Source organism: Protobothrops mucrosquamatus, unplaced genomic scaffold, assembly GCF_001527695.2.
Source record: "Protobothrops mucrosquamatus isolate PMUCROS unplaced genomic scaffold, P.Mucros_1.0 scaffold290, whole genome shotgun sequence".
Lineage (NCBI taxonomy): Eukaryota > Metazoa > Chordata > Lepidosauria > Squamata > Viperidae > Protobothrops > Protobothrops mucrosquamatus.
Genome location: NW_015386634.1, coordinates 561660 through 575340, shown reverse-complemented (window position 1 = coordinate 575340; position 13681 = coordinate 561660). Strand labels below are relative to the sequence as shown.

At 37.6% G+C, this 13681-nt stretch overlaps 1 protein-coding gene across 1 annotated transcript in view; it reads right to left on the bottom strand.

Annotated features, from left to right (window-relative positions):
- Positions 1–13681, bottom strand: part of TAFA1 (TAFA chemokine like family member 1) — a 399679-nt gene that overhangs the window by 44273 nt on the left and 341725 nt on the right. The window contains exon 2 of the mRNA XM_015814876.1: positions 12015–12155. Coding sequence (XP_015670362.1) covers positions 12015–12155 — 141 coding nt within the window. The remainder of the gene's footprint in view (positions 1–12014; positions 12156–13681) is intronic.

The window sequence follows — 13681 nt, the reverse complement described above, 5'->3', positions numbered from 1 at the left end:
GGTTTAATTCGGTTTTAAGGGGGGGATTATATATATGTTCTGGTTTTAAATATGTTGTGCGCCGCCCTGAGTCCCGTCGGGAGAAGGGCGGCATATAAATTAAATTAAATAAATAAATAAATTAAATAAATAATGCAGATAATCCTGTAGGAATGGGCATGAGAGCTGGTCTGATGTAGTGGTGAAAGTGCTGGCCTAGAAACAGGAGATTGTGAGTCCTAGTCCCACTTTAAAAAAAGTGGGATGAAAGCCAGCTAGGTGACTTTGGGTGAGTCATGCTTTCTCAGTCCAGCTTAACAATTGTTGTGGGAAAAGTAGGAGGCAGGATTATCTCACCTTGAGTGGTGGAAAAGCCCTTGCTAATCATCCCAGATCTTGCCAACCTAAACCAAAAAGTGAGAAATTGAGATGTTTTGTAACAGGTAAACAGTGAGTCTAATGTTAGCCAGAAATGGCAGACAGTCTGGATTCAAACAACATGTTTAACCATAGGAAAACCCCTGACTATTTTATGGAGCTGTGAAGACTAAGAAAAAGTTGGTGGCATGCAGGCCAACAAGAATCAACTCAGTGTGTTTTGCGCTCTTTTAAGTGGCCACTGAGAATGATGTAAGTGGTAGTTTTAAGGTCTCTGGTAGGTGCCAGTTGGGAAGGCTACAATCTTTTGCCCTTATTATTTAGTTTTTTTAAATGGCTTTTGTGGGCATAAGCACGCTAGCATTTTTTCTTTAAAATTAGGGCTTTTAAAAACATTAACATTTTATTGATATTAGGTTGGAAAAAGTCATCTAAAGTAATACACTTAGAAGTAGTACTTAAACAATATAAATCTAATGCAATTAAAATGAATGTATACCCTATACTATCTATCTATCTATCTATCTATCTATCTATCTATCTATCTATCTATCTATCTATCTATCTATCTATCTATCTATCTATCTATCTATCTATCTATCTATCTCAAGCACAAAAATGATGAATATAAAAGCACCTTGGGCATTTCCTAAACATCACCAAAATTACCAGCTGTACTGTCTTCTGTCCCATCTAATAGCTTTCAGCAATTATAGCAAATGATCAAGATTTGAAAACTCATTAATTCTTTGATGTGGAGAACATCTCTCTCTTTCCTAATGCATGTACTAAGAACTGCATATATTGCTGCCTATTTAAAATCTCAACAATATGTTCTTACTTTTGGATTGGAGTTCTCACTAAGACCCTGGCTTAAACCAAATCCCTTGAGATTGATTTGAAACACTACAGTGGGTTATGCATGTAAATTAGCTGGGAAGAGTTCACTGGCTTATCTGAAAAACTTTAGTAGAATTTAGGAAATTCAGTTCTAACAATCATTAACTTTTCATAAGAGAGAAATCAAAGTTGCTTTGTAGATATACCACCTGATTTGGAAACCTTCCCTTATTCTCAGATATAGGGAAACAGAATGTGGTACTTTTTGGTTAGACAGAAATTCACTGCAGATATAAGAATCTACTTTTTATAGAGAAGGAGGAGGAGGAGGAGGAGGAGGAGGAGGAGGAGGAGGAGGAGGANAAGAAGAAGAAGAAGAAGAAGAAGAAGAAGAAGAAGAAGAAGAAGAAGAAGAAGAAGAAGAAGAAGAAGAAGAAGAAGAAGAAGAAGAAGAAGAAGAAGAAGAAGAAGAAGAAGAAGAAGAAGAAGAAGAAGAAGAAGAAGAAGAAGAAGAAGAAGAAGAAGAAGAAGAAGAAGAAGAAGAAGAAGAAGAAGTTGTTTTTGTGAGCTATTGAGAGAAAATCTGGGACAACTGAAGACCAAAACATTTGAAAATTCTAATAACAGCAATAGCTTTGTCTAAAATATATGCTCTTTATATGCTTTTTAGTTAAATTGTCACGAATGAATGCCATGGTCTTTCATTATAGGTCAACTGCACAACCTCCAAATTTCTTGGCTTCCTACATTGAAATTAATCTTCAGCCAAACTAGTTCTATTGGACATGCGGTAGACAATGAGGAAGAGTCATGAGTAAAGGAAAGATGTGCTTTGGAAAACAATACCAGCATTAAAACTCTTGTCATGTCCCTCAAAAGTTAAACTCAGAAATAGCATCACATTTTAGCACAGAATTATTTTAAATGCCCATTAGTTGAATAATATTACTTCTTGTTTAAGGCCATTTTTTTTACAGCTGATGATTCAGAAAGGAAGGCGCAGACCCCACAGCATGCTTTTCAACATTTTTTTCAGGCATTCAAACATACTATTCTTATCATTTTATTTTCAGATTAGTTTTTGCTTATATTATATTCCCTTTAAAAGGACTTCGCTGCAAAATAAAAATGCACATGGATGGATAGTGTGGTTGCGATCTTATGCATGCTTATTTGGAGTTAGAGTAAGGCCCTTCAGAGTGAATCGCTGAAGATGAGATTGCACATTGCCACATGTAATTATTTATTATGCTTTCTTTCCTGTTCTTCCAGATAATTCATTGTGGACTATGATATAATTTTGCCTTTTCATAGGAACAACTCTGTGAAGCATGCTAAAGAGCAGTCAGGAGAAAAAAAAATCAGTGAGGGCCCAGAAGGGGCAGGGAGCATTTCTAGGTGGCTATGCTGCCTCTTAAGTTTTTGTAGCTGACAAATAAACAAATTATTTCCTATTTTTTTTGTAATAAATTCATGAATGGAAGTGGGAAGATGCAACCTTCTTATCTGAGGGGGACAGCTGTTCCTGGTTTCTTTGCTTTGGAGCCCCCCCATTAGCAGACGATTAGCCAAGAATCATAATTAAATGGCACTTTTTTTATATGTGCATCAGACTGAAGTTTGCAAATACTATCCTATCTTTGCCTTAGATCAAAATAAGAAATCAGCAACATATTATGCTATATAATCGATTCGGTACCCAATCTGTTTTAAGGGTGGGGATATTCACTCTGTTTTTGAAAAAAATAATAATAAAAGAATTTGGGTTCTCTATTGTACTTTTTCTTTTCTTCCAAATGACGGCATTTCAGCATAATCCCAGCTCTCCAGTGTTCAGCTGAATATGTTTGTACCAGCTGCGAATTCATCCCAAAGCTTCATGCATTTGCTTGAAATAATTTTGCTTCCAACAGAGCTTTGTTGAGTTGTGTTTGTACCTTGTCAGATCTGAATAAATTTGTGACAATACCGTAGAATGGCATAAAAGTGTGTTTTGTTTAAGTACAAGCTATGGTCTCGGAGATGTGCAGAACAAGCATCTGTGGGATCTCTAAACAGATGCATAAAGGATTAGATTAGGTCTCTACTCTAGAAAACGATACCCTGAAAATTCCTGATTTCATGTTCTTTAAAAGACCAAATGTGAATCTCATATGACTGCAAAAGAAAATATCGAAATTCCCTAGGGTTGTTTGCATCTTGATTAATGCTTAGAGCATGCTAGTGCTCTTGAAAAGTGTTGGAAGTGCAACTTCTAACCTTTTAATACTGTAGGGTCCTTGGTGCTGTTTGAGCTTGGTTGCTTTCTTGCAGATGTTTCATTACTCAACTAGATAACATCATTACTGATAATATTACCTAGCTGGGTGATGAAATGGTTCTTCTTTCCATAGCTCAGCTTTTATCTGTAAACAAACCCTTAAAACTCATCATTCCATCTTGATCAGCAAAAGTCCTTTAAGGATTATCAGAGATAATAATATATCAAATAAACCTTGATCAAATAAACCAATTTTATATTCCTTCTTTTTACTTTTAATCTTTAACCAAGAAATATCCTAGGAGTTTCTTTTCATTTTTTTCTTTGTCCCTTCTGACAAAATTCTTAAAAACTTTAACAAGCCCCTTTTGTAAATTCAGTGTAGGAAAATGATCCAGATCACTATTTTGGTTTGTTACTTTTAAATATTTAAGACATCAGCTGTTTTCATTTGTGTATCCAATGTAGCATCCTTTCCTAGATCATTCTTGGAGCCTGGCATTTTAAAATCCATTTTCTATCTTGCTGATAAAAATTGTTCCATAATATCTTTTAAATACAGACTATCTAGAACAGACATGTCAAACACAAGGCCCGGGGGCCGGATGTGGCCCGCGAAGTGGTTGCATGTGGCCCATGAAGCCATCCTGGAAACAGTGAGGGAATGGCCCCCGCTGCCTTGGCCCTGGCCCAGGCCAGCCAGAAGCCAATGTACAATTTTGTGGTGGCCATCTATGCTGAAACACATTCAGTCTTAGCTCCACAAGGCCGTCCAGAAACAGCAAAGAACCAGCCCCTGCTGCGTTGGCCCCGCCCCCTAGGTACATGCTGGGGAGGTGTCACCCTTTGTGAGGAATGAAGAAATGCACCATGCCTTGGTGTTGCCCCGGTCCCACCCCCTTCTGCCAGAGACCCTCAGATCTGTCCCACTCCTGCGCAGGCCCCCAAAGTCACCCTTGACGTGAACTATGTAGAGCTGGCCACGCCCACCCAGTAGGCCACACCCACTCCATCCACGCCGACCCAGTAGGTCGCACCCACCATGGCCACACCCACCCAGCCCCCTGAGGGCAACCACAATGCTGATGCGGCCCTCAATGAAATTGAGTTTGACACCCCTGATCTAGAATGTCAGACACTTGTAAAATTAACTTTGGGTTTGTTGTTCACAAATATCCCTCAATATATCCAATGTTAAAGCAGTTTGCTCCATTCTGTATTAGTAAGTCAAATTTAAGTATATTCTTCTTTAATTATAATCTTTAGTTCCTTCAAATTCCCTCTAGTGTCCAAGTCCCATTTTATCATGTTTCCCCCAAAAAAATTCAAACAGATTTTTCCCACAGGGAGCATTCTTCTAATCAATTTCAAACTTATTTCAAATTCATTTGGGTGCTTAGTCTGTAACTTTCCAAAATCAAAATCTAATTGCTGTTTATTTCCTTGTCCCATAAAGACTGCGGTTTGGGTGAAGATGGCATTCCCTCAATTTCCAGAGCACTATACCCACTGCAGACTGGTGTCCTCATGAGAAGCAATTGTCAGGAGCACTTGGGGACAATCTCAAGTCTCTTCACCCAGATCTTCATTCTGCTGTGGTAGTTAACTGTTCTCTTAGTGGAGTCATTTTCTGTTCACTATTTATTCCCTGGAAATCTGTATACATTAGTCTATGTGGAGAAAGACCTTGAAAGCACTAAAACTATTCTTCTTTGACCAGATGTCTAACAATATTATTTTTAGAGCATTGATCCTGTCAAACTGAGTGTAGAGAAAAAGTTCAATCTTACTGAAGAGATAAAAACCACAATAAAACTCCAGACAGAAACCTAAACATCTAAATGTGTGATAAGGCTGCATCCATTATGTTAATCCCAAGCATTCCATACCCTCTTAAATTTTACATTCCTGACTTTTGGAAGCTATTTAAGTGAATGAAATTTGGCTAACTCATTAGAATTATAGCTGACTGGAACAGTGACAATCTCTAAATCTCTAAACCTTTCTCCTTTCCTTTCCTCTTTTTATTCATTTGCATTATTGTTATTTTAAGTATTATTTTTACCCAACCCTCCAGCCAAAGAGGTTTTGTGAGTAACTTACTAAAATCAGCAATAATATCTCAAACTAACAATAGCTCAAAAATAATAATAAAAAGGATGGGAGAAATAAACAGAAAACCCCAAGCCAACTCAAGAATGTTTCTCATTATAATGTTCTTATTGTGGTGAACTCTTGTGAAAAGAAAGAATTCCCAAATCACTGGTCTTTCTATAGGTGCAAGAGTCCCCATGTTCTGGAAACTCGTCTATTACCTTCTGTTGCCATTTACACAATTCACAATTATTCAGAGCTCAGATTATGATTGTGTGTGCCTCTTTGTGCACTCCTCACTTGACACTTTGTTTTTCTGCTAAGGATGTATTTATTGATGAGGAAATATTGTTATTACGTTCTCTCTTCTGGAATGACTTACAGCCTTTGCAGTGTTCAGTCTATTTATTGAGTGGTTGCAGTAATTTATTGTATTAACTTCAGAGTTGTGTTAAACTTTAACCACTCTGAGACCTGGCTTGATTTCATTCTTCGGAACTGTTCTCTTAGCACCACAGAGCAAGTCCTTTGGCTCAGAACAGTCTTTGACCTTTTCTTTATTACCTTGGATTTTTCTCTGAAAGATTTTCTTGCCATTTGGAATTCTTTCTCTGCCAGCCCTTCAGACCGAAATTTCCAGTGGGGAGAACTTCAGTAGGCATCAGAGGTAAGTTAGTGAAATATTTGATTGCATAATATATGGCTAGTTTCATTTGCTTTGATTTGTATGGCTTTAAAAACTAGTCTGCAGCTGGATCACCAGAATGAATGGAACTGAAGTGCAATGCTCACTAGACATCATCATTCCTTTTTCAACAGAAAGAAAATGGAAAAACAATGGCTTCAAAAAGTCAACTTGATAGAGAGTATCAGACTAAGGACGAGATCAAGAAGTTATATAGTGAAAGTCTGGAACTTCCTATTGTGTACTGTAGCTTTGTATTCAAAGCTTGTGGATTCAGTGTCATCTCTGTAAAAAAAGACAAATTTATGGAGCCTTCCATATGTTGGACCAGTAGAAAAGAAGAAACTTTTCCATTTAATCCACTTACTGTGCCATGGATGGTACAAAAGAAAACCAAAGATCAGGAAAACACCGAAAGCTGTAGTATAGTTAAATAACTAAATGCATATGGATGAAAAGCAAGAGTGGGAGCAAGCATGGAGAGATAAGGGAATCCGTAGTCTCCACCCAGTAAAAACATTTGGGATTTACAGGGAAGGGGAAAAACAACCGAGAAGGGTTGAAGCTGCATTTCAAGGAAGCAAGTTAGTTGTGGGAAAAGACTGCCAGACTAAGGATCATTCTCCATATGAGATCAGAAACCTTAGCAATGCTGCTTATGGGAGTGTTCTCATATGGAAGTTCTTTCCCCTTTTTCTGAATTTGAATTAAGTTCTTTTGATGGATAGCTTGAACGCTGCTTCAAATGGTCCATTGCCCTTTTTTTGACCCCTTTTCACATAATTATGAAAGAGCTACAAAGCAGGTATTTTTAATCACAGAATTTACAAAAGCCAAAATTCTTATGCCAAAGAATTCTGCCCTTTGAAACTGCTCAATTAAGCTTACTCAGGATGGTCGATAATGAGAGCAACATCTGTAGGTTCACTGATTCTGCAATTCACTCTTGAACCAAGCAAACAATCAGTCCAAATATATTTGAATTTAATGTACCCTTGGGAAGGATCCAAGCCAAATACTTACTTTCTTTATAAGCACACTTTTCAGATGTAGCATTTCTCAAATGAAGATAATATGCCAAAATGTACATGGAAGTTAAACATGATCAAATACATAATACCAAGAATTCTGAGCAAATAGAGAGATGTTGAATATTGCTGTATGAGTACACTCATTTTCCTTCTGAAATGCCAGGTTCTGCATCTCCCTGTCCGATGGTATTAAATAGATCTGAGTGTGGAATGATGCATTTTATGTCTCTTCTTGCACCTCTCTCAACAAATGAAATAATCAGAATTCCTGAAATAGTGAGAAAAGAAGGCATAAAATCTGCTGTCCAGTTTCCAAAGGTGCATTAGAAAGAAAGGCTCTATTTTTTTTTCCTAGAGTGAAAAAATAATTTACCCAGCCAGCTTGTTATTTCTACAGATACTGCATTAACAACAAGGAACCCTGAGATTTCTCCTTAGGTAGGCTGGAACACACCTAGAGGGAGGAGAAGCTGACTCATTAGATTTAAAATAACATTTTCCTTTCTTTCCATAGAAATAAGAATTGATTGAAAGTACTTTTAAGGAGTTGAGAGAGAAGTGCTCTTTGATAGCATCTAAGGTACATATTAGATAAACAGAAAACTATTGGCTTTTTGATTGTGAGCAATTTCCCTTAGATTCAAATGCTGATATTGAGGAGTTATGTATATAATACAAATTATTTATCAAGGACTGGCTCAGAGGCTACCAGAACTAAGTGCATGCCATTTCATTAACTCCAAATTTCACATTATTGAACTCTAGCTAGGATATATTTAGGTGAAGTTCTTCTGTTTCTTGCATTACATGCACCCAAATTAGAAACAATAACAACCAGGTTCTTTGGAGATCGGGGGCCAAATACACAGCGTTGGAACCATTTTGATACCTTCATCTTCTGAGAAAGGATTCAGTTGCTTCACCCCATTTTAGCTCTTCCAACTGTCTTCTAAAACCAGGGAAGAAAGGCTTCTACATGGCATTCGGCATAGAGTACATGTTACACATTGTGCTTACCAGGAGGGTTGGATTACATAGGTTGCATTTGGAGAAAATGATGCTCTAGAACAGACATGTCAAACATAAGGCCTGGGGGGGGGGCGGATGCGGCCCACGAAGTGGTTTCATGTGGCCCGCAAAGCCATCCTGGAAACAGTGAAGGAATGGCCCCCTCTGCCTTGGCCCTGGCCCAGGCCAGCCGGGAGACAATGTACAATTTTGTGGTGGCCATCTATGCTGAAACGCATTCAGTCTTAGCTCCATAAGCCCCCTCCCGCATGGCCTGAGAGGAGCAGTGAGGCTCCTCCAGTGGACCATGCCTTGGCACTTGTCGTGGTCCCACCCCCTTCTGCCAGAGACCCTCAGATCTATCCCACTCCAGCCCAGGCCCCCACAAGCACCCTTGATGCGAACGGTGTAGAGCTGGCCACCCCCACCCAGTAGGCCACCCCCATTTCATCCACCCCCACCCAGTAGGCCGCACCCACCCGGCTCCCTGAGGGCAACCGCAATGCTGATGCGGGCCTCAATGAAATTGAGTTTGACACCCCTGCTCTAGAATATCTTCATGCCATCAGTTTGCTTCATATCATTATTCCTCTACTTGAAGTACATGCTGAGAACTCCATGAAATTCAAAAACTAGGCAAGATTTCCACGTTAGACTGATTTGTGAGCAATTGATCACTGGGCAAATGTAATATACATATATCTAATATAATAAATTGGATATTTATTTAAGAACTACAACAACTAGAATATCTAACAATAACTGTTTAGATGGTGACCTCCCTGAAAATATTTCATCTCTCTCTTACTCTCTCTTATCTATCTCTGGCTTAAATCTTATATGAGACCATCATCCCATCTCAGAAAATATCAGCAACCTTACATTTAAAGTCTCGTGCAAGAACAGTGAAGATCAGTGATCTGATCTTGAGACCATTTTTAATTCTGCATAATTTTGCATGGCACCTAAGAATGACAGAAAGGATGCATTATTGATCCTTAGTATACTCTCATAAAAAGACCTGGAAATCCTTTTCTTTTATTTTCTGTACGCTATTTTAATCTTTGAGTTAATTTAATTATTAATCTACAAGTATATCTGTTTTGGCAATTAGAATGAATCATATAAAAAGGTAGGCACACTTTAAAAACTCAAAATAATTAATTTTCATAATTTTGGAGTCTCTAACAACATTTATCAAGCTGATAAAAGAAATACAGTGTGCATATGTGTGTACGTGTTAAAAAAAATAAGTCAAGAGAAACAAAGATGATTAGGGGACTGGAGGCTAAAACATATAAGGAACGGTTGCTGGAATTGGGTATGTCTAGTTTAACAAAGAGAAGGACAAGGGGGGACATGATAGCAGTGTTCCAATATCTCAGGGGCTGCCACAAAGAAGAGGGAGTCAAGCTATTCTCCAAAGTGCCTGAAGGCAGGACAAGGAGCAACGGGTGGAAGCTAACCAAAGAGAGAAGCAACCTAGAACTAAGGAGGAACTTCCTGACAGTTAGAACAATTAACCAGTGGAACAACCTGCCTCCAGAAGCGGTGAATGCGCCAACACTGGAAGTTTTTAAGAAGAGACTGGACAGCCATTTGTCCGAAATGGTATAAGGTTTCCTGACTGAGCAGGGGGTTGGATTAGATGACCTCCAAGGTCCCTTCCAACTTTACTATTATTATTATTATTATTATTATTATTATTATTATTATTATTATTATTATTATTATTATTATTATTATTATTATTATTATTATTGAATAGTATTCAGCTGTACTGTGATTTGTATACTTAATTTTGTCAGCTGGAATAAATAATAAAGGTCTCATTCGGTGACTCTGAGTTAATATCCAAGTTTTGTACAAAGACCCGTAATTAATATAAATAGCTATATGATCATGGTCTTGCTCTGTTATGAATTGACTTTATGTGCAAAAAAGAGATAACAGAAAGACTGAAATTAGAGAAAAGAAAACATAGCATGATCTACTACTGTTTTTGGAGTATTTGTACTATATTATAAGGTCAGATAAAATTTGCTGGTGACTAAAAAAAGATCTCATCCACTGCGGGTATTTCAGGTATTAATCTATCAAGGTAAATTAAACAAAGGGACCTTTTTGAAATTAAAAAGCAATATCCATATGCAAAACACATATCCTGTCTTCAGTTTTTTGCAAGTTGCATCACAATTTAAATCCTGTGATTGCTTCTGAGTTGTAGTTAAACCTACAAGTAGGATTAATAAAGGAGAATATTTGTAGTTCAGGTCTGAAATGAAGGGTCCTTGGTGCTCTCTGAGCTTAGTTGCTTTCTTGCAGAGCTTTCATTATCCAAATTAGGTAACATCATCAGTCCTAATCTACATTAGCTTACCTAGTTATCTAGTTTGGGTTATGAAACATTTGCAAAAAAATAACCAAGTTCAGAGAGCACCATGGACCTCTCAAGTGGGACTAATTCTATTAGACTGAATGAGAAACCCACTCCTCGAAGGGAGCAGCAGCTATTTATTGGACAACAGAACTCTATGTCTTTTGTAACTTGTTTTCTATTCATGATAATGTTGCACTTTTACAGCACTCTAGATGCCCCCTACATAGATCTTCTCAAACACTGAAAAAGATCTGGGCATTTCAGTTTCCTTAATTCTAAAAGCTGATATCATGCCAGACAAATCTTTCTGCATTCTTTGACAAAGTGACAAAATTAGGGGATCAGTGAAATGCTGTGGATATAATTTACTTGAACTTCAGTAGGGCATTTGATAAAGTAGATCACAGGGACCTACAGACTACCGCCTGATAAAATAGAAAAATGTGGGTTGGACAGATGGATTCATAACTGGCTGAGCAACCACGTTCAACATGTAGTCCTTAATGGAACTACATCTACATGGAGGGAATTATGCAGTGGGGCACCCCAAAGCTTTGTCTTAGACTCTTTAATACCATTAATGATTTAGATGAGGGGATAGAAGGGAAACTCTTTTTCTTTTTACTAATACTTCAATGGGAGTAACTATCCCCTCTGCAAGAATCAGAAAGAATTATAAAAAGTGGTACCTCTTTAGGTAAAAACAGCCTGAGTTTCATACACTATAATAATTTCTCTGTGCACATGATATGCAAGTTTACACAATCTATTTTATACTGTGGTCTATACAGAAACTCAAATATATAAGCGTAATGTGCAAAGATAAGGAGAAAGGACTATTGCAGTAAAACGGTATGCAAAGAAGTAGATTGTGCTATGGTAGCCAGAAAAAAAAAGGAATATAATGGCTTTTTGAACAGTGATGAACAGGCTAATGCAAATTTTATGGCAAATTTTATGGCATTCCTGTCTTTGACTCATACAGTTTTTAGATCTCTTAGAAAAAAGGGGTGGTTTTTTTTTTTTGTTCCCCTCGATGGCTTTTAAAATTAAATCTTACAATGAAAGAAATGGCAGTGTTTTAAATCTGTCTGATTTCTATTTGCAAATTTCTTTTATTTCTTCTCCATAGCAACTTCATATTTTCAGAAATCTTTGTATTTTGTGTTTGCAGTTAAGTTTTAAAATTCAGACTGTTTGACAGTTTTAACCAAATTCATTTTGTTCATTTCCAATTCTGCACGGAAGCCTTAAGTAACAGCAATGTTGAAATGTTGATACAGGTCTCTTGATTTCAAACTTCTTCGCATTTAGAAAATTTTACCCATATTCATATGACATTCAGTACAAGCTACTTGCCGTCAACACATGATGGTCTGTTCCGTGTTGTCCCAGCCACTTTCCCAGGTAGACAGGAACACTTTACTGTCTGTGATCTCTCCTCAATTCGATTCTTATTACAACATCTGTGTGCTGCTATAACTTCACATGTTCCTCCTTCTGAAAACAAAGGAAAAACAAAATCACTATGATTGCTCTGGGTAGCAAAGCAATTGTTTAAATATTTTGTATTTGGGTGGAGTTAAAAGACAGGATATCAAAAATGTAATCTGTACATACAGCAATAGCAATAGCACTTAGACTTATATACTACTTCACAGTGCTTTACAGCCCTCTCTAAGCGGTTTCATTTTACCGATCTTGGAAGGATAGAAGGATGAGTCAAACTTGAGCCAGTGAGAATCGAATTGCTGGCAGTCAGCAGACTTAGCCTGCAATACTGCATTCTAACCACTGCATCACCACAGCTCATATTATACAATACAGTACAATAAACTCAAAATTTTATGTGTTTAATCAAAAAATCTGGAAAGAGATGCAAAGAGAGTGAAAAAATAATAATTTTACTTCTTCCTCCAATCTTCTGGAGTTTTAAGTAACTCTGCAGTGGTACCCGTACAGGTGACTTCTATATTTGCAACCTAGATATGTGCTGATTCTTCATTTAATATCGAGGAAGATCACTGTTTTATTTTTTTAATACAATTTGCCCATTCCAAAGGCAAATTGTGGTCATACTGTATATCATATGATCCTAACCCTATCCAAAAGGAGAGGAACCTGAATTTGAGATACATCCCCACCACTGCAAAAGAAGTGAAGGTAAGAAAAAACATACACTTCTGTGCCATTCCCAAAACTCTCCACCTTGTCAACTTGAGTTGCCGTGACATCAGAAATAAGTCCAAGAGTTCCCCCACCATATGAATATATAGATATGTAAATAAATCTGCAACTTCTGACATAAATACTAGCTGAAAATAATTGCCAGTAAATTAATTAATGGAGTGGCCCTGATTATCAGTAACATACTTTCTGAGATCCTGCTCCTGAAGAACTGGAGATGAATGGGAAACTGGGTCATAGAGACAAGATGATAATCTAGCCGGTATTCTGGCTCTCCTGCTGCCCACTGAAATTTCTTATGGTCTCCTGGTTTTGATTTTTAGACAGCCGGTAGAGCCCCCTACAATGTTTTAGTGGTAAGGCATTTCATTCTCTATTTTTTGATGTCTGGGTCTTGTAAGGCCCAGGAGTTCATTGCCTGCAGACGACCATGACCTAATCTCAAATAATCTGCAGCACAAAACATATAGGTGGTCTTATGTTAGATCTTGGCTATGTCTCAAAGATGTTACATGGATTTCTATCACCTCCTTGCTGTAGTCATGTCCAATTTAAGATAACATGGACTACTGCCTAGGGGACTTCATGGAGTGAAGAATCCATTCAAATCTCTGCCTTAAGCCTCTAACGGGCTGGGATGATTTCTAGGGAGGGTTTGAGGCCATAATTTTAATGCAGTCAATCTTTAATATTTCATAGGTAATGAGAATTCTTGTCTGAAATCTTGGGCATACAATGGCCATCAGTGTAGATAGGATTAAACTACATGAACTAGATGGACAGATTTAATATTATAGCATTTTCACATTCCTTAGGGTTACAAATCAAGGCAAAGCCTT